The sequence below is a fragment of the Sporothrix brasiliensis genome (assembly GCF_000820605.1).
Source record: "Sporothrix brasiliensis 5110 chromosome Unknown Cont17, whole genome shotgun sequence".
NCBI lineage: Eukaryota > Fungi > Ascomycota > Sordariomycetes > Ophiostomatales > Ophiostomataceae > Sporothrix > Sporothrix brasiliensis.
In genome coordinates, this window is record NW_024467136.1 from 45,039 (window position 1) to 65,686 (window position 20,648).

General features: G+C 48.4%; 7 protein-coding genes across 7 annotated transcripts; 1 reads left to right on the top strand and 6 right to left on the bottom strand.

The window, feature by feature from the left end:
- Nucleotides 1–2,449: 2,449 nt before the first annotated feature.
- SPBR_03260 (thioesterase) lies at nt 2,450–3,068 on the bottom strand (the record flags this gene model as incomplete). The annotated part of the gene is made up of 2 exons (XM_040761563.1): nt 2,450–2,497; nt 2,577–3,068. The coding sequence occupies 2 exons, from the start codon at nt 3,066–3,068 to the stop codon at nt 2,450–2,452; spliced, it is 540 nt and encodes a 179-aa protein (XP_040620006.1).
- A 3,023-nt stretch (nt 3,069–6,091) lies between these two features.
- On the bottom strand, nt 6,092–7,494 carry SPBR_02803 (uncharacterized protein; the record flags this gene model as incomplete). The annotated part of the gene is made up of 2 exons (XM_040761106.1): nt 6,092–6,154; nt 6,214–7,494. 2 exons carry the CDS (start codon nt 7,492–7,494, stop codon nt 6,092–6,094), a joined length of 1,344 nt encoding a protein of 447 aa, XP_040620007.1.
- Nucleotides 7,495–7,792: 298 nt separating this feature from the next.
- Nucleotides 7,793–8,976, bottom strand: SPBR_02928 (uncharacterized protein; the record flags this gene model as incomplete). Its single annotated transcript, XM_040761231.1, has 2 exons — nt 7,793–7,812; nt 8,181–8,976. The coding sequence occupies 2 exons, from the start codon at nt 8,974–8,976 to the stop codon at nt 7,793–7,795; spliced, it is 816 nt and encodes a 271-aa protein (XP_040620008.1).
- Nucleotides 8,977–9,981: 1,005 nt separating this feature from the next.
- Nucleotides 9,982–11,116, bottom strand: SPBR_02950 (uncharacterized protein; the record flags this gene model as incomplete). The annotated part of the gene is made up of 3 exons (XM_040761253.1): nt 9,982–10,335; nt 10,416–10,586; nt 10,667–11,116. 3 exons carry the CDS (start codon nt 11,114–11,116, stop codon nt 9,982–9,984), a joined length of 975 nt encoding a protein of 324 aa, XP_040620009.1.
- Nucleotides 11,117–12,473: 1,357 nt separating this feature from the next.
- Nucleotides 12,474–12,812, bottom strand: SPBR_03357 (uncharacterized protein; the record flags this gene model as incomplete). The annotated part of the gene is made up of 1 exon (XM_040761659.1): nt 12,474–12,812. The coding sequence occupies one exon, from the start codon at nt 12,810–12,812 to the stop codon at nt 12,474–12,476; it is 339 nt and encodes a 112-aa protein (XP_040620010.1).
- A 1,253-nt stretch (nt 12,813–14,065) lies between these two features.
- Nucleotides 14,066–14,906, bottom strand: SPBR_09134 (uncharacterized protein; the record flags this gene model as incomplete). Its single annotated transcript, XM_040767260.1, has 2 exons — nt 14,066–14,267; nt 14,338–14,906. 2 exons carry the CDS (start codon nt 14,904–14,906, stop codon nt 14,066–14,068), a joined length of 771 nt encoding a protein of 256 aa, XP_040620011.1.
- Nucleotides 14,907–17,750: 2,844 nt separating this feature from the next.
- On the top strand, nt 17,751–19,987 carry SPBR_02436 (CCR4-NOT transcription complex subunit 6; the record flags this gene model as incomplete). The annotated part of the gene is made up of 2 exons (XM_040760739.1): nt 17,751–18,657; nt 18,891–19,987. The coding sequence occupies 2 exons, from the start codon at nt 17,751–17,753 to the stop codon at nt 19,985–19,987; spliced, it is 2,004 nt and encodes a 667-aa protein (XP_040620012.1).
- Between the last annotated feature and the right edge of the window lie 661 nt (nt 19,988–20,648).

Genomic DNA, 20,648 nt, shown 5'->3' on the forward strand with positions numbered 1-20,648 from the left:
ACAGGAGGGAATGGTATTCGGAGCGCCGGAGATCGTGCTGGCGTAAAGGTTGCGCAGCATTCGGAAAAGTTTTGTAATTGCAAGAAAGTTGCTCACACAAATTTAGAGCGAAGGTAGACTTGAGTGTTTGTACGAGAATGACCGAGCCACGCCCGTAGCCGAAGCGAAGTCGTTCAAGCAGGTAGAAGCAAAGAAATTGTTAATGGATGCGGGCGTGACCGTGGCGGGCAATCAGAGAGGTCGGTCAGAATAACGACATGCAGCGCCGGCCGTTGCCAACAGCATGGGATACAGATGGAAACAGAAACGATGTGGTTAAACAAAAGTTTGATCTGGAAGCAGAAAACAGGAAAAGACGATAAAAACGGCCAGAAGAGTGAGTTTCGATGGTAAGCGGACTGGTGATGTGGATGAAATCAATGTGGAAACAAGGAGAACAGATGAAGGAAAGGACGATGGGGAAGGGCGACGCCGAAAATGTGGGTGCCCCTTCTCTTCGGGTTTCCTGGGGCTGTTTAATGAAGGGCTTCGAGGGCAAAGGATGTGAGCTAAATCCTCACACTGTCCAAGCCAAATCAGGCGAATTTGGGCGGGGATACAAAATTAGGCAAGCGACTCAAGCGTCCGGAATAACGTTTCATTGGACCGCCAAGTCTAATAGTGGATCCAACATGCCCCACTGAGACCAGACGACTTAGTACGATAAAGCTGAGAATAAAGAGGCGCAGAGACGCATACTCACATACAACATAAACCGAATCTGTTAACCCACCAGCCCACGTCCGTCCGTTACATAAGACACTAGCGATAATGTATACTATTGTACTAGTAATTCTCAATATTAAGATAGATACCTAGATATACCTCCTCCTTGTTCCCTCAAAGTCTTCTACCGATAACCTCTTGAACAGTAATCTAAATATTACAGACTACGTTTTCGGTCGGTCTTTTGTTAGGTATGGTAACCACGGGAAATACGATACACCTACACAGTAGAAGTACCTTTTTCGGGGGGAAGAGGTAGGGGTCGGGGTCAGGGGCAGTAGGTAAGTAAATTACGTTGTTACGACTTTCACATATTTTGTTTTCTTCTACCGTAATTTTGACCTATAAAACATCCCGTATTTCAGCGTTAGATCGTGTCGTGGTTTATCTACGACGTATTATAGGCCTGTAAGCCAGGTGTTTAGACTTTGGCTCATATGATCGCTCGAATCTATATCCCTAATACTTAAGAGAGCGCCTTCTTTAACTGTCTTCTCCACAAATATTTCCATCCTTCATGTATGTACTCTGCCCACCGTCCCCAGACTCTCCCCAGCTTTGTCTTGACCTCTGTCCTTTTTTGCAATAAATAAAGGCATATTCCGTTAGACGTGGTGGATTGTTTGACGGGGCGCGCTCTAACGGCAATCAGCTCTAGTGTGCTGTAGCCGTCTCGTCTCGGACCGATTCTTTAAGGAGGGGACAACTCGCCGAAACCCAGAAGGGCCATTCGAGAAATCAGCAAAGCTCAATCACGGAACTTAGGAACATACGCATAATCCTGCATGTCAAGGATAAGACGTACAATCGCGCATTATCCGTGTTTCCAATGAACTCCTTGTCAGAACGATCCACGCCTTATTAAATATAATATTAAGATATTTGTGTCGTTAAAGCAGCGTGTAAGCAGGGTTTACGTATATAGAAGAAGTCGTACTCGGTGCATAAGCGAGATATGCCATGGTTGGTTCTTAGAGAAACAACCCTCACGACGTGGTTGTGGAACACAACTAATCATGTGTCGTGCATTTTGCTATCCGATATTACACAAGATTGGTGTCCACATATTGCTTCCTCTGCTAGCATGCTACACGATGCTGATTTCCCAAGTCAAGTCTAGTGTGTCCTAGTGCAACACTGAGAGTATTTGTTGCCAATGCCTATCGCACCAAGTTTCCTAGGACGCATTTAGCAACCCGCGCTTCGAAGAACAAGTCATTCAAGATCGAATATCACAGTATTTTGTATGCAACGGCCGCTCCTGTGAAAAACAAACAAACTTTACAAGTGACGCGGCTTTAGAGTGACCAGGAGACAAACACTTTACTAGCACTTTGATATCGTTGTAAGCTATTGGTCAAGACGATAATTCGTTTCCATGCCCGTGTTGCTTTGGGTTCCAATGCGGTCCGGTGAAGTTTAGAATTTTATGTCACGAGAGCACGTTTGGAGGGCATCAGAGTGTATATAACTCGTCCTACCGACCCCCCCCCCCCCCCCCCCCCCCCCAACTTCAAACCTCCTTACTCTGGGAGAGAAGACAGCCACCTTTTCTCTATTGTTTCACAGGCCGTCTTGACCATGTTGGTAACGGTTTCGATGTGGTCGAGCCCGAAAACATTGTAGTGGTGGGTTGGGATGTCCAAAACTTGACAGAACCAGTCTTTACAATAATTGTCCCAGCCTAGTCGTCGATCTTGGCGGTAGAGGTCGACGTAAAGTATGCCGTCGTCTGGGGTGGGAACTTGGTCCCGGCAGCGGATAAGTACGACCGGAGGCGTACGGAAGACGGGAACGGACCACTCACGTACCATTCGGTACGCCTCCTTGAAGCACCTTTCCACACAAATTTTCGTCGCCCTTGTCGTTGTTGCAGGCCACTCGATGCGAAGTTCGGCCAACCGCATTCCTGGGACACTCCAACCCGCCTTGGGTGGGAGCGGGTAAACGCTGTCGATAAGAACAAGGCCTGCCACACTCACATCGGGGTATGACTGGGATAAAACATGAGCGGTCTCGAGGGCCAGGAGCCCTCCCAATGACCATCCACCGAGAATGACAGGCCCAGATAGGATGGCAGACGCAACAAGGCCAGCATAGATTGTTGCCATTTCGCGTAGACCCCCAGCCCAGGGAATCCCGGACTTGAACCGTGGGTTAGCGATACCTAGGAGCTTTCGATCGATGTTGTCAAGGATGTAATAGCTAAAAATAGTGCCGCTGCCATCGTGGATCAAAATCAGAGGTATAGCATTGCGTTGCCGCAAGTCATCTTGGATGAGGTTTGGATTGGAATCGACCATGGTTACTGCGGTATGTCTGTGTCGTGACGCAGTTTGTATCAATAGCTGTTCTTCCAGCCATCGTCCAGCGTAGGTGATTTTTCCAAGTATCATGACGCGAATGGCCCATTGCCATAAGCAGGATATGAGAATCGCAGGTTCCCCACATAATGATTATGTAACACAAGGCTGTAACTTGGTTCCCCATAAGGTGTATAGGCCCGTACAAACAAGAAAAAACTTACATAATATGAACTACGGCTTTTGATTGGCCAATCCAACCGTGCAAATAAATAATAACATAAGCAATTTTGAACTTTTGAATAACATCGCCAAAAGCATCGCCAAAAACATCACGATAAATAAAGAGACTGTAAATAAAGTATGTGTCTACGTAATACCTTAGTATAACGGTTGTCACCTCTCCTGTATATTCTATAGTCTTATATTTACACGTTTTATATATATTATTACCGTTTAATACTTTACACGAACTTTAACTATAATAACCTTTACGACTCACCCTTATTTAATACGGAGCCTCCGTATTATTATAAGTGATTGTAGAATAGGTCTTCACAATAGATTAGTTGATGAAAAGCATTGGTTTCGAGGGTGAAGGTAGGTGTGTATTGTAACAGAGACTAATTCTTACCCCTTCTTCCCTTTAGGAAGAAGGGAGTCCTCTTATTTAAGGAGAGAGGCTTTTTACTAACGTGGTGTTAACGTGTGGTTGGGGACTAGCCACACTACGCCTTATTATGTAAGTCTAGTTACTTAATTCGTAGCCTTTGGTTACGAATCGATTATAATATTATCGTCGAGTCGTTTATAACTTTTTTATAAATTACGGACGTTATTAATAAAACGATTTCTTACTCGTTATATAAATAATAATTTAGTTTTTACGTATAAGTTTTAAAGGTTAATTTTTTTATAATCGATAGTTTCGTTTAACGTATATTTAAGTTAATTATTTAATTTAAAGTAAAAAGTTTTTTTTTAAATTTATTAAAAAAAACGTTATTTACTTTTTTAAAAAACGTAAGTAGTTTAAAAACTCAGATAACGGTTAATTAAGTTAAAAACGTACCTTTTTATATAACTTATAAGTTTATATCGACGGGTCGTTTACGGTAAAAACGAGTATTACTATTTACTTTTTAAATTTATTTTAAAAACGTTTAAATCGTCGACGTTTTTTAAAATCTTTAACGTTACGTATATATTAGTTTTATTATTTTTTAAACGGTTTATTTATATAGTTATAAACGACGACGACTCGATTACGAGAATTCGAGAATTTATACGGTTTAACTTTAAATATTATTTTTAATTTTAAGATTTAAAATTCCCGGTCTTTAAAAGTAAAATAATTTTTATAAACTTTAAACGATAATTATATTTTTAAATCTTTCGACTTACGACTTTTTTATATTTCTTCGTCGATTTTTAAACTATTATTTAGTTTAAAAGAATTTTCTTTAAATAATAAAGTTAAAGAAAAAGAAACGGTGGATTTATTTTTAATCTTTTTACTTTAATAAAAGACTTATTAACGTTTTACGTTTTTTAAAACTATAATTTTTTTTAAAAAAATTCGTTTTTTTTTTAAACGTCGTTAACCTTTTTTTAAACGTTTTTCTTTATCGTTTTTTTTTTTTTTACTTATTTTTTCGTAATAATACTAATCTTACTACCTTTTTTTCTCTCTTTATTATTAGTCGGTATTATTATTACTACTTTAACACTCGAAGATTCGGTCGAGTCTTCGACCGTTAATTATAAGTTAAAGTTTTCGGGGATAAAGTCGACGTTTACTTATAAAAGACTCGTAAAGTCTTATAAACGTAAACGTATAACTCGGTTCGACTCGACGAAAGGTAAGTTTATCGTTTCTCTTTTTCTAAATATCGTAAAAAGGTATCCGTAAAAAGAAGAATTAAAATTATTATAAGTAATTATAAAATAAGTCTTTATAATAAATTAATTAATAAAAAACATTAGTTTCGAGGACGAAGGTAAGTGTATATTATAATAAAGACTAATTCTTACCCCTTCTTCCCGGTGGGAAGAAGGGAGTCCTCTTATTTAAGGAGAAAGGCTTATCACTAACGTGGCGTTAACGTGTGGCTGGGGACCAGCCACACCGCGCCCTATTATGTAAGTGTAAGCCTAGTCACCTGATTCGTAGCCTTCGGCCACGAATCGATCATGACAGTTAAAGGCTATGGCTGTTGACGATAATAATTTGAAAGGTCTTAAAATGCTCACGTTTGCACGGGTGCGGTGGCCAATCAGAGGCTGCGGTGAGCTTTCAATTAGGGTCATCAATGGCAACGGGCCCACCAAGGTCAAGCACCCAAACGGCGTTCTGGTATTTCGACTAATACAATGATCCACATTCGTTAACATGCATGGTTTTGACCTGGAATAAGTCATATTTCGCGAGGTATTAGGAGGTGTTAAACTTCGTTGAAATAAGCTACAATATATATATCACAGTGCATCATAAGCAGGACTCTGCTCACAACGGGCTAGGCAGGTCACGGATACTGCCCGCACTTCCGCTGCCACTGTGAACGCTGCTCCCAGATCCAGAACCGGAGGCAGAACCAGAGCTGCCTTGGTCTTGAGTTAGTCCGAAAGGCGGTGGGCCTCGGATTGTCCCAGCTTGCGAAGTCTGCTCAGAAAACGTACTCGAAGAGACGAACACGTCGGTGCTATGTGAACCGCCAGTGGTAACACCTCCGATATGTGCAGCCGTATTATCGTCATCCGCAGTGCTAGATTGGGTGAAACCAGAAACATCGCTCAGCATTGAAGATGACCGGCCACGCATCCGAAGTATTGGCGGCATGGGAGTGGCTGCCAGTTGTTGATTGCGTATAAAAGGTGCAACAGGCGCTGCATTGACCGTAATGGGCGAAACTCCCGAGGTTGCTACTGTCGGTATGGCGGACCATGGGGTCTGATGGACATGCAAGGAACTTGATTGCACATGTGGTGTTGGCCAAGCTCCTCGGGCCGATGTTGGTGCACCGCTATTCGTAGCCTGAAGTATATGGGCAGTTCCGACGGCATATCGGTTCTCGTAAGGCCGCTCGCTGTCAAAAGAAGAATAAAATGAGCGCATTGTCTCGTGTAGTATTTCAATTGCATGCACCTTCTCCTCGTTCGCACTCTGCGCAGCGACAAGGCGTTCCACGTAACTCTGGTGAGACCTCGCAATCTCAGTCTCGATATTGACGCGCTCCTGGCGACGGCGCTCGGCCTCGTCAAGGCCACGGGCGTTGGCATCCATGATTTGCGCATGCTCACTGTCGGCCTTGGCGATGCGAGAAGCTATCTTGTTTCGCTTGGCTTGGAAAGTGGCATTGTCGTCTTCCAGCGACTGTATCTCGCTGTCAACGGAGCTCTTGAAGCTTTTAAATGACGCCATGACGCCGTCGAACTGAGCCTTTTCACGGTCCCATTCGCTTTTCTTGTTACGGTATTGGCCGAGGATTTCTTCAGGAACGGTGCTAATGTCCTTGAGCTCAGCCTCAATGACCTCAATTGCTTGTTCCGCCTGTTTCTGTTGAACTGAATTTTGAGTAATTTTTTGTTTAAATTTGTCATCATTTCCGCCTGCAGACTGAACGGAGGCAGTCAATCGGTCAATTTCCTTTTTCAGCGCATTGGCACGGCGATTGTTGTCCTTTCGAAGTGTCTTGAACCTTGTTTTCTCATCGTTTAGCTTGGCTTCCTGGGTCGTAATAGATGCTTTGATAGTCGTGGCAGGTGACTCGTGTGGGCGCAGTCGACTTGGCGGCGCTGGTTTTGCAGCCGCAATAGCCGTACTTTTAGAAGGGGCGGCAGCAGTCCTGACGCTGGTGCTGAAAAGTACTTCGCCAGAACGAGTACTGACGAATTCGCACTCGTAACTAGAGAGAGGGGTGAGGCCATAAATATCACCAGTCCAGCGGGTTGTGGTGCCATTTGAAAGATCCCACTTGGTGTCGTCTGCTGGGTCCGTCGGATTCTCACCCTGGCCCTCAACGATAGGAATAATGCGTGTCGGCTGCCACGTGGCGTTATTTATGCGAACATAAAATGGTTTAGTGGTGTCAATGAAAAATGAGTTTGACTGTGCCAGTGCACCAGACATCTCTTGATCTTTGTCTTCACTGGGAAAGGCGCTGGTACTGAAGCATACTTCGTCGTGTCCAACATAACACACCCAAATCTGACCTGGTTGTGCGTAAAAGGGAGCATTTCCGAGGTTATCTACATCGGTTGCCTCCGCTCCAGCGGACTCGGACGCCGCCTGCGACAGTTCATACTCCTTGATCATGACAATCTTTGTGCTGGCCAAAGCCGCCCATAAGGGCTGGCGCAGGCGGACGAGCGCACTTTGTTTTTTCTTCTTCTTCGAAGAAATGTGAGTTGTCGGAATCGAGGCCATTGTGGTATTACCGGTCATCCCAGGGGCAGACGCGCTGTCTGCATCCATAGCAATAAACCCTGTGTTGGCAGTCGGTGTAACGCTATGTGGCCCAACCGTGCTAGATGGTCCCATGCTGTGGTTGACCGAGTCGGTAATTGGAATATTACCAGACATGCCAGTATGACCATCTGCGTCTGCAGCACCAGAAGGCGTACTTTCCATGGATATATCATGTAAGCACATGGCCCTTCCGGTCTCAGGATCCGATTGATAGTTAGACATGGAGTCTCGTTTCTCCCGCCGAAGATACCACTCCCTAATGTAGCGCACGATGCCCTGCATGAGGATATGGATTGCGAACACATTTCGGACCCACGAGGCACCACCCACACGACGAGCAAAAGACTTGGACGATTGGTGGACCGAGATATGAAGGTCAGCAAAGGCAGATGAATGGTCGGCAGTGAGGTTTTCCAGGCTGGTAACATGACTGAAGTGGGAAAAAATAACAATGCCCAAGCAAACAAATATGTTGTTAGTGGAGCCTTGGCGAGAGCTGCTGTTGTTGTAACCACCTCCTAGTGTGAGTGCGATAACAACCTGCGCAAAATCAAGGATAAGGAGTTGCAGTGGGCCCCAGAGAAAGAGCCAGACAAGTAGGATGCCAACATCCATACATAAAATAGTGGTGAAAGCCGGCGTACCGAGACCACCCTCGAATATTTCTGTCAGGCTCAAGCCGGAGCTAGTCGTGACAGGAGGGACGAAGGTGAGAACGGTAAACAGCATGTAGACAACTGATAGAACCACGGGCGAAAGCTGCATGAGAATGATGAGAATGGCTATAGTGTCATACAGCGGACAGGAACGGAGAATTGTCATTGCAAGGTCGAGAGGCCCGGTGTCACGGTGGACGTTGGCGTTCTTGGTAGCATTGACATCAATGCGGCGGTACGACTCATCAAACGATACAGCGGATGGTGCAGGTACACCTGAGACATCGTTTGACGTCGCAAGTGTGTAGGGGGCGGCTAGCGAGTCCGAAGAAGAGGGCGGCTGAGAAACGTTGTCGACATTCGGCAGATGGCGGTCGGACACGTGCGAGCGGCGGGGGCCAGTCGATGTTATCAGAGAGGGGTCGGACTTGCGGTGGCGCTGCTGCCCGTGGTAGGTTGCAGGTGAGGAAGACGCCATCGTGTCCGTACCACAGGTGCAACCGTTAGCCACGGCAGCGGCGGCCACGGTAGTAAAAAGAGGTGGTGGGGACGAAGCACCAGCGGCCACGGCCGGAGGATGAGACGGGATGGTGAGGACAGAGTTGCCAGAAGATGGCGACGATCGGGCTACGGCATCGCTGCCAACAAGCGGCAGGCCGTGAGAGGGCTTTTGCTGGTATTTGGTTGTGCGCTTCCCATGACTTCCAACACCGCTCTCGTTGTGGTTGTCGCGCTGGCTGGCCGCACCCGGCTGTCGCTTGGCCAAGGGCGACGCGCGAGTCATACAAGAAAACCCGGCCCAGAAATTGATTTCTGAGCCAGTATGACGCACGAGGGCGGTCAACGGGATGAAACGAATGTATCGTCGACGGGTGTATTGGTTGGTCTGCTGAATGACGGCGGCGTCGATGCGAAGACCACAGTTGGGAAATGAAGCACGCAACGGTGAAGATCGCCCGACCCGTCACTTGGTCAAGTGTGGCGTTTTGAAAGATTGAACGATAAATCGCGGTAGGAGTGGACGGAGGTGGAAGACGCGGTTTGTGTCGGTGTGCAGTAAGCGAAGTACGGTTGGGGAGAAAAAGATGTTGTCAGGTCTTCCCATTGGTAGAGGAAGGAGAAGAAATTCACAGGTGGGAAAGGAAAGAAAGGCGGCAGAGTTTCGCAATTCAAAGCTAAGTCTAGTGCAGATTCTGACCGTGGCGACTACGATGGTGGCGGGCGGTTTCCACTCTAGATAAGGGGTAGAGGTGGGGTGGGAATACAAAGCACAGGTTCTCCGTACTCCAAAAAAACACTCGTTATGGGAGTTATATGCAGTAATACGAAGTACAGAATACTCCGTACTCCTACGTTTTAACACAGTACAGTGCCTCCATAATATGCACTGTGTAACGACGGCATGGGAAACGACCTATAAATTAAAAGATGGGGGAGGTGAGAATAATAGTGGGGCGCCAGTGGGTGTTTGACGAACGTGGGCCATGCGGAGACGATAATTACGACGTATTACTGCGTACCTCTTGCAATTATCCCAAAGCTCCCATTCACACAGCTTACCAAAATAACGCTTCCGATGCACCAACAAGCGCCGGTGAGACAAGGCTGGAAAGCCGCCCAGTAGCAATGCCCTGTGTGTACTTGAGACTGTATTTGGCTTGCTGTTCGATAATAACTTTATTTTTACCTCTTTTCACCTCCCCTCTCTTCAGCTTCAGGGACTAGAACCTCTCTTCTGGGATGCCGCTGTGCACACTCTCACAGGGAACACACTCCTCTCATGCTTCCGTCATGTTCCAACGCTCCCAATATCCTCTACAGCTTCCTCACGGTCCCATGTTTGCTTCTCTAGTCGCTCCACAGCGGCCACTAGCTCCCATATCCGAATACGCGCCAGCGTCGCCTCGTGCAGTTGCTGCTGCCAGAGGTCGGTCAGCACCTCCCGCATGAACTCAGGCATTTGTGTCTTGGATGCCGTTCTGTAGTCATAAAACGACACATCCTCGTAGACGCGTGCTGCAATGCGCTTGTGGCTGTGTGAGAGAACCAAGCAGTCTAGCAGCAACGACGTCGACTTGGAGTTCGCTTCGGGCGACACTCGCAGCCGGTGATATACCGAGATGGCATCCGGGAAAGTCATGGGCTTCAATGGTTTAACTGTCAGCTTGTGTTGAATCAACAAGTCCAAGGTTGGTTAGTAACGGCTGAGCGTAGCAGGCTTACAAACTTGAACTCCGTTGTCAAGCTCTTCATGATTAGACCGACTGTCTGGGCTTGCATTAGGCCCTGCCACTGATCGCTGTGCGCCGCGTCGACGTGAAGGGCAATGTGGTTGACCCAGTTGACCCTGGAAGACTCAGCGTAGCGTGCGTACACGACATTGTTCACGTGGGCCTATGTTCCTCCTGTCAGTGATTGAAATGGCATTTGGCCCATTTGCTGCCGAGAAGCAACCACACCTGGAAATCACGTACAAACGAGTCCATTTCGCCCCAAACCACCTTTTGGCCTTCCAAACCTCGCCGTTCACCGGTCAGATAACCCTCACTTCCGGCTATGAGCCGTCGCCACTCGGTCGCTAGAGCCCGAGCCACCATAGCGGCCTCGGAGACTTGTGCTGTTGAGCAACCAAACATAATGCATTTCCCAACGCGGTGGCGAAGGTCCGCCAGCCACCGCGCCGGTGGTAGTGGTGAAGGCTCGAGTCCGCTGCCGGGTCCAAGCTGCAGAGATGAAAACGTCCTTGTCGTCATGGCACCACCGGCCAGGCCCACGATAGAGTAGGTTCTGGCAGTAGCATGGTGCAGATGTAAGCCAGAGCGGTACTTTTGAATCCTCGTAACTGGCCGTGCCATCCAACCAGCACCGTAACAGTCGGTCCATCGGGCAGCTGCCTGGAATGATTGCAGCCTTAGGAATGTCATTGCAGATGACGTTTTGCTTTCTTGTCCCTGTCGGAAGTATTTTGTCGTGAACTCGTGCCGTAGACGCGTACAAAACACAGGCCAAGCACTATTTATTGATATAACGGCCGGTCTCGGCTTAAAGCATAGTATGCCGAGGATTTTGGAGGAAGTCCCCCAATAAAATTTGAGAGATGTATACAGGTGCCTCATAGCTCTAATAACGGGCTCTCTATAAATATTAGGTCGCGCTTTTCAGTTGGTGAGGGTTCAGCCTATACCAACCAGTTAACCCCGCACCGACCCACCTCGTCCTTGCAGTTATTCGGGCTTGAATTTTATTAATAATATATCGCAACTGCACGGAGTAGCTGGATAATGACAGTGGAATCGCATCTGAACAGTCATGTCACACAAACGACGCATTAACAACACGGTCCGTATCCAACTAACGAAGACTGCATGCCCATTTCCACTGGAAGGTTTCAGCACAGACACGGATTCAAGCTGTACGAAACACGTTGGCACTCCCTCTAAAGAAACACTCTACGCTGTGCTAAGTTGCCGCGAAGCTATGCCGTCACCGGTGAACGCGGAGCTGCGGAAGCAAGTGATCAATATTTACAAAGGTAGGCTTCTTCAAGCGGCGGTGGCTTGACCCGAGGGCTGCAGGCTTTAGGAGGGGCATGCATCACTAACGACTAATAAACCTGACTTCACGTAGAACTCCTCAACCTGGGGAAGAACTATCCTCAGGGCCATGAATATTTCCGTCGCCGCTTACACACTGCCTTTTCTGCCAATTCTGCTTTGCGGGATGATGACGCCATTCGTCGCGCCATTGCGCGCGCACAGTTTGTGCAAAAAGGTGAGGATCCTTGACCCGTGCTTCTTGCTTCTGTACTGACGGTTTTCTAGAAATCGAAGCCTTGTAAGTGTTGACGTTTGTTTTTGAATCGATTGGTCCTCGGCTTGCAGGTATCCTAATCACGGGTCTATCGGCCAGATTGATGCTGACCATTCTGCCTTTTTGGGGTGGAACAAAAAACGTATGTAGATATTATCTCAAACGATATCGCACACTGAGACAGCGTTACGACGGGGAATAATGCTCCGCGCTGAAAGAGCATGGTGGACTAGTTGACCAAGATACCAAATAGTTTAGGGGAACAAGAAATCCTGTAAAAGTGCCAAATCAACAATCTCACGTCCAGTCAGAAGCCGGTGGCATTTAAGCGAGTAAGGCGAGCAAACGATTAGCAATGAACAGTCTACCGCCATACAACACGAGACATGCAGTGCTATAAATCGCACGTTGGGAAAATAGATGAAGAGAGGGGCTAGCCATCTTTTCTCTTCCAAACCATGTGACATACTTTTATCGTTTTTGCGCCCACCATGCGCCCACCTCCAGGCACTCGCCCCAGAATGTACCATTTTCTCTCATCAAATCATTTACCATCTTGCCAGACCAGCCATCCCACTCATCCTGGCTCTTACCGCTGACCTCACGCAGGATGGGCTCCAAACTCTGGATAAGTTGCACAACCGTCAGAAGCGCAGTGCGTCGCAACGCGGTTTGGGCTGGGGTAATTGTCTTGATGCCCGGCTCCAGGTCTCGGCTCCGACCTTTTGCTTTCGGCACGTTCTTGGTCTCAATGTATGGCTTGCCATCCTTAGTCACCACGCCACCGACACCCTCCCGCTCCCAACGCATTTCGGATAGTGGCACGGCCAATCGACGAGATGACACGTTTGTAAGCGACTCTGCTTCCTGGAGAAAAAGGGCCCCTGCAAGGGCACATTGTGCAAATGGGAGGGACCGCGACTCAAGGGCTTTCACGAGCCAAGCGTTATACTCGACGATGTAACTATTTAGCGGCGCGGAAAGTGGTGTATTCGGCGTAAGAACATATGCACCGGCAGTCATCGCGCTATTGTAGTCGTCTTCTTCTTGGGCTGACGGCGTTGCCGGTACGGAGGGTATATGAGGGCGCAGCAGTCGGATAGCGTGATCAGAATCCCATACTTCTAGTGTCCCGCCAGGCTGAAGGAGGCGGATGCACTCGTCAAACACAAGTTGATATGTATCGGAGCGCATGGCCAAGGACACATCCTTGATCATGATCAGGTCAAATTCCTCGACTTCAAAGGGCCAAGGCAAACGGCGGACATCGTGCTGCACAAAACGCCAATTCATTTGGCCCTTCTCCTTCCCTGACACCGATTGGTTTGTGAGTCCTATATCATCGGGCCCCTTGGCACCTAAGCCAATGGGTGCGATGTCGATACCAGAGAATGATATACCACGGTGTCCTTGGCGTGCATAGTATTGGTTGCACATAATGCTCCAGAAGGCAGATCCGCAACCGACTTCCAAAACGCGAGTGGGGGGCCTGTTAGCAAATGAAGGGGAGCACACCGGGCCACCGAATAGTTGGAACAAAAGAAGTGAACGAAGCGACTGGCGGTGCAGCTCTTCCAGATCCACAGGGAGGGGATACGGCAAGGAAGGGTCGGAAAGATATGTGCGCCCGTTGCGTATCAAGAAAGGTTTTGTTTGGTCGAATGCTGTAGAAAGCAAAGACTGAGACGATGACCCGCCCCCGTCCGCACTGGATGGTGGTTCGCTGGGTAGCATTGTCTTAGGGCCCAAGGTTGTGAAGCCAGAAGTGCGGTAATTGTTCTCGTTTCGCGCGAACGATTTCGTTATGCTTTCGGAATAAAGGGCATTTGGACCAGGCACGACTGATGTACTACTGATCTTCTGTTGCTGTGGCTGTTTCTGTGTGTCTCCCGGTGCTCGGTTTTGCTTGCTTTCAAGTGCGTAGTTACGATTCCGCAGGTGCTCGTGCTCGTACTCGTACGGATGTCCCCATTCGCGATGCCGGTGTCTCCTTGGATTGGGCCTCTGATCTTTATCTCGTAGATTTCTCCGATACTGGCCGTGATGTTGCTCCTGGTCCTGCTCTAGGTCTTGGTTTTGGTCTTGGTCCTGCTCTTGGTTCTGCCGTTGTTGCCGCCGGTATTCTCGCTGTTGTTCCAGTTGCCCCTCCTGCTGTTGTTGCTGTTGTTGTTGACGTTGTTGTTGGTATTGTGGCTGCTCTTGTTGCTGATGCCCGATTTTACCTCGCCTGTATGGCTGCTGGCCGTGTTCCGTAAGTGTTCTTTCCTGCCAAGAAGATTTCTGGAACTTCTGTATTTTTCGCTTAGGCGTAGCCACCGTACGAAGGTGGGCAGACCTCATAGACTGGGTAGTTCTAACCGCTTGTGAAGGGTAGCTCGACCGGGCAGGCGAATGGTCGAGGGGCAAAACAGTAGAAGAAGTCACTGGGGTGGCGAGCAAATGGGTCGCTCCGTCTATAGTCACAGCTGTATGAAGCGGTGACGGCAATGTTACATCAAAGTCGAGCCCTCCGATCAATGCCGACGGCGCCGGTGTTGGTGGTAGCTCCTTGTGACGATTGCCAATCGGGGAGGCCTGGTAGGGAGGAGGGAGTTGTGGCTGCCGGTATCTGTCCTGGCGCTGGTCGTCTTGTATAGACACAGGCGAGGGGTGACTTTGATTATCGTGGCGGGTGAAAGTGGTAACACCCAGGAACGCCGGAGGGCCGGTCTCGTGCGACGATCGACTCCGTGAGCTATTACTGGAGTTGGTTTTCGGCTGGCCACTTGATAATGGAAACGTTCCTGTGGTGGATGTCACGGTCGTGGGCGTCGGATTTTGCGGTGGCTGAGGCGGCGGTGCTGCCCTGCGCAAATAGTAGTTGGGTGGGGGGTTGTTGGCAGCGACGTAGCCTAGATATTCCATTTTTGTATGTCCGGGGCTCAATCAAATGTAGATTGGGCTGTAACGCTGGCGAACACTTTGCTCTGCAGGCCCCTTAAAAAATGTGGAGAGGGGCTAAACTCGCTCCGATTAGTGGCAGCCTCGTGCAGATGGCTTGACCTCGCAAGATAACATTTCCCATGTTTGTGGCCTCCTTGGATAGATGTGATGTCAAAGAAAGGCTCCGGCCGCCAGAACGGTCCGAGCGCCTCGTCCACGTCACGAATCCCGATGTAATTAAGATGAGTGAAGTGGTATAAGTGAACCGCCTACCAGGCATAAAACAAAAGAAACCGTGCGATTGGTGGGTCTGGGGAGGAAGGATGCAGGGAGGGACCAAGAGGGAGATCCTAAAGAGAGGAGAGAAGCGATATTCGAAAAATAGTGATAGTTTATTTGAGGCAGGAAACTTAGGCCGAAGGACCATGATAGGAAGGATATGCAAAGACAGGAATTAGAATAGTCGTGAGGCGTTAAGAAGAGCATAAGCATAAGCAACTGCGAAATGGGGGCCGAGGACACGCGAAGGATACGGGACGAATAGGTTCACGGAAAACTTGCAACAGTGTGGATGTAGACAATAGCAGCCGCAAATGCGATTGAGGATGTAATAGGGAAAGCTGGGTGACAGAAAACAAAAGAAACTGGGAAGATGCACACTAAAATAGAAATAAGTGTGGTGAAGGATCAACATAATAATGTGGCTCGAGAGACCCAAGAGGCCACGGAAAAAAGTCAGACGCACAATATGGGCGAACTGCTTTAGCTTCATCTGTGGCATCCACATCACCTGCTCCGTTTTCTGCCAGTGTCCGGGCAAGAGCAGATTAATATACCTACGCTGCGCATCATACACTACTCGCCATACTGATCACATCGTACTATTTGTATATCAGGTATAATTAACCTAGTGCAAAACACGGAGGAAGGCATGGAACGCAGAAGGACACGCTGTGCCGCGATTTTGAAAGACCGGATAGCCATTCGGTCCAATCTCCTCAACATCCATCGGGTTAATTGGGGTCAAATGTTGGGAGCAAGGTTCCCCGCCCCTATTTGTTGTACGGGTTGGCGGCCTTGGTCTCCGCAAGAGTTGCACTTCAAGGCTCCCCCCGCCGACCAATTTTCACCAAGGCTAGATATCTTACGATATAGCGTATACCAAACAAGACCGCACCGCCAGCATCTCAATTACTAGTCGCATCAGTTGCGCGGTATTGACAAGCGTTCGTGGTTAAGGTGCCTACCAATTTTTGAAAGGCATTGTTGCCAACCCATTTGAATTGATGGTAACCTATAGCCTGAATCGAAGCCCTGAGCCTCATAATCTGCTTCTATCAGCCCTCTATTTACCTACAACGTATATGTAGGACGACATTTTCTTGCGCCGTATTTTCGCACGTATTCAACCTCAAAAACGAATCGTTATTAAATTATACGATTGGTAGTAATGGGAATTTTCAGATTTGAAAACTTTTGGTTTCAGCTGGAGCTGGCTTGGTTGCAATGGTCCAGGGAGCATTGAAAATGTCCACCATTAACAATATCACGTGATCTATACTATTTATGTAATTAAACATATTCCTCGTGACTCTTCGTCGCTCTCTCAGCATCCACTGTCGCAAAACTCGACCCATGCTGTGCACTACATCGCCATCGCCATCGCCGTTTACATCATTCCACATCAACATGTATTGATTGATCTTTACCTTTCAGAACGGTCTCCACGAAAGCGTGTGTTGTTCTGGTATGTCTTCCTTGTTCTAACTTCTCAATGCTATCTTGCCGGGCAATCTTACCTTTGTCCAGCCTCCTTTTTCTATGATCATTTTTGCTGCCTTCCTCACCCGTCTTTGACTTTGCTTCTACCTCACTAGCATACCCTTACTGCAGGTCGTCTTGCCATTTTCAGTCCCTCCATATGGCTAGTTCGTTGCGTCTACATGCTAACCATACCTATCTCGCCTTGTAGACGTCTTCTTTTTTTTACCGATTATTGAGAAACAACCCACATCGTTCGAGGACCATAAGAAAGAGCGAGGGAGTGTGGGAGAGTGCCCATGCGCAACGACACTACAACACTGCCAAGCCCCGCAATCTACGTCGGCCTCTCAAACGACAGAATCACATATATACTCTACTCTTCCACCGCACATATTATCGCAGATTATACAACGCTTTCCGGATACTGAGTACGGCGCGGCGACTGGATTCACGACAAGGTCCCGTCCCGATATGCTCTCATAGCATCGACCTCACCTATGCGACGCCCCGCATTGCCGCCCACCACCTTACCAGACCCTCATTACCTACAGCGTCGGCTTTGCTGGATAGGGACTCCTTGGTTACACATTGACAATTCCGTGGCAAGTGTCGAACGTTCTGTTCAACGCATCGATGCAAACGTAACGACTCAAGAACCACATGCGCTATCTTGTACCATTAACCGAAGCGTTATCAACCTCCACATTAAACATCAATCGTCCTGGCAGACAGAAAAGAGGCCACTGCAAGACGACCTTCGGTTTTTGTCAGCCCATTCTGTCCAGCTAATAGAAATTGCCGCTTGCCCTTAACGGCTACGGTAGCTTTGTCACATCAGTCAGTGTCCCTCATGACAGGTAGATGGCAGATGGTTACCGTTATAAGCAACCGGCTGGAAACCTCTTTTATCTACCTCGTCATATCGCGCATTCTAGTGCCACTCCGTCAATTCCTTCTGGGCCTTATCTAAGCAGCTTTCTCAGTCAGTGTTCAGCTGAGCCAGCATTTCCATCTAATTCACTCGATACTGCCTCGCGGGAGCCAATCTTTTTATCTATCGGAATGTATAACCAAGGGCATCAGCAGGGCCATGCTTCCCGAATCAATGGCAACCCTGCCGGCCGTGGCATGCCCATGCTGTACAGCTTTCAGCAACCTACTGCGCACCAGCACCAGGCCCTTCCGCAGCATCACCAGGTCCTACAGGCTTCTGACCAGGGCAGTCATACCACCAACACGCAGAGCCTGGCACATCACTCTGCCTATTCAAGTGGTGTGATTCCTGCTTCCAGCCCCTTTTCAAACGGCCTTCAAAACGGGCATGGTGTGACCATCCGCGCCACCCAACAGCCACCTGTAACTGAGCATTGGGCGGAGCAGCTACGCCAGCACAAGGAAGCCGAAGCTGCCAATATTGCCATGGTTGAGCAAAATCAGGCCAATTACTATGCTCGACTAAAGGCGAGTGAGAATAAGGGCATTGGCGGCCCGTCGCCCGTTTTGAACAACTCTACACTGGCCGACGGCGACTCGGAGGATATTCGGAGGCCGTGGTCTGTCGACAAGCCGAATCGCCAGCAAGATTGGCACAACTTGGACCTCAGCGGTCAAGGGCTGCGTGCTTTATCCCCTCAATTGTTCTGTTACGAATTCCTCCAGGAGCTGTACATCAGCTCAAACAAATTAACTGTTCTCCCATCTTCTATCGGCAACCTACGCCAGCTGAGGATCTTGGAGGCATCGCACAATCAAATGTCCGACCTACCCCGAGAACTTGGGATGTGCACGTTCCTTAAACAACTTTTGTTGTTTAACAACAATATCCGCACTCTTCCCTTTGAGATTGGCTCGTTACACATGCTTGAGACGCTTGGTATCGAAGGCAACCCGCTCGATCCAGAGCTGAAGAAGGAAATCATGGAGAAAGGCACCAGATCTTTAATTTCGTATCTACGAGAACAGGCCCCCAGTAAGTTTTTCTTTGCAAGTCACGTTCTGCCCCCTGCACACGCACAGACGCCTCTCTTTGCCGGTGCATCTTTTCCCTACAACCTTGCCTTTCACCTCGTGTGCATTGAGTTACCCGTACCTTGTCTTGGTTGCAAAACGTTTCTAATTTGTGTCTAGTCCCCCTGCCTCCCAATGACCGCAAGCTTGTCGTTGTCCAGGAAGATGTGTCTCAATCTCTGGAACGCGTAACAGTTTTTTCTTGGAACATTCTTGGAGAACGATATGCCACATCGCAGCTGTACGGATACACGCCATCAGGTGCGCTTGCCTGGGACTATCGCAAAGAAAAAATTCTCGAGGAAATTCGTCATCGCGATGCAGATTTTCTTAGTCTCCAAGAGATCACAACGGACGCTCTTCGTGACACTTTTGGCCCTGAACTTGCCCGTGACGACTATAGGGCAATTCATTACCCTAGATCAAAAGCGCGGACGATGTCTGAGAAGGACGCAGCGTCCGTCGATGGCTGCGCCATATTCTACAAAAGCAGCAAATTTGTCCTCCTCGACAAACAACTGATCGATTTCCAGGCGCTCGCCATCAACCGGCCGGACATGAAAAGCCAGCATGATATCTTCAACCGAGTCATGCCTAAAGACAACATCGCTATTGTCGGTTTTTTCGAGAGCCGCAGAACTGGTGCACGCCTTATTGTGGTAAACGCCCATCTTGCCTGGGAAGGCACGCTCGCCGATGTCAAGATTGTGCAGACCGCATTAATTATGGATTTTGTCACCAAGCAGGCCGAGAAATACGCTCGGTGGCCCGGTCTCAAGGACAAAAAAATGATTGAAATACCAGGTGTCGAGAAGGATCCCAATCCCCCCGAATGTGCCCCTTCTCAAGAATATCGCAGCAACACGGACATTCCACTCTTTGTATGTGGTGATTACAACTCGACCTCAGAAAGCGGTGTCACAGAGCTCCTCCGCTTGGGTCGACTTGCTCCAGACCATCCTGAGATCGCAAAGTTTCAATATGGAAATTTCACACGTGACGGAATCGAGCACCCTTTCAGCCTCAAATCCTCCTACCAACACCTCAGCGGAACCCCGGATGAGCTTCCTTTCACAAACTACACGCCTGGCTTTGCCAATGTCATCGACTATATTTGGTATTCAACCAATTCCCTCGAAGTCGTGGACATTCTCGGTCCGCCAGATGCAGAGTATCTCAAGCGTGTACCTGGTTTTCCCAGCTACCACTTCCCCGCCGACCACCTTCAAATCATGGCTAGCTTTGTCATCAAGCCCCGCAAGGACAAGAAAAGCAGTTCATCGGCGAATTGATGATTCAACGGTACTTTTATGAGGGTTGTATGTTTAACGACAAAGCAACTAGAGGGAGTTCTGTGGACAATTCACTTTTGGCAACTTGCCTTTCTGGGTAAGGATCCTCAGGCGGGATTAACGCCAAATCGTTTGGATGCGAGCGCCGGTATGGTGCTTAATGCTAGTTTTGTTTCTTCCGCTTTTGATGGCACTGTATTTGGTTTCAGCGTTTCGGCATTGGGCATACAAGAGGGCAAGGGAACAGAGCTGTTGGAAATGGATATGACGCGACCACCTGTTTGCGTTTAAGGGCTATTGACTCTGTGTACGGAAATCTCCAAACGAGGATGGCATCTCAGCAAATGACTAGTGCCTCTTTCACATGTTTGAAGCACATGGGCTGCCATCCTTGTGACTGTCTTATGGGACGAGTCTTACTTGCTGGGATTTGGTAAAACAATCACCTACGGCGTTCAAACACGGTGACTGGCCTTCTTCTGGATGGTCTCGTTCAGCATATGGGCCACTGGTGAAGGGTGGGGTTCCTGGGGCGAGTTAGGCGCTATGCGAGGTGATTCTGTTGAGGCCGGAGAGGTGCAAGATGACGGGGACTGGCAGGTCGCCCTTTGCTACGCTCGAACACGGCCGAGGTTGGACAACCGCTTTGGCCCTATGACAG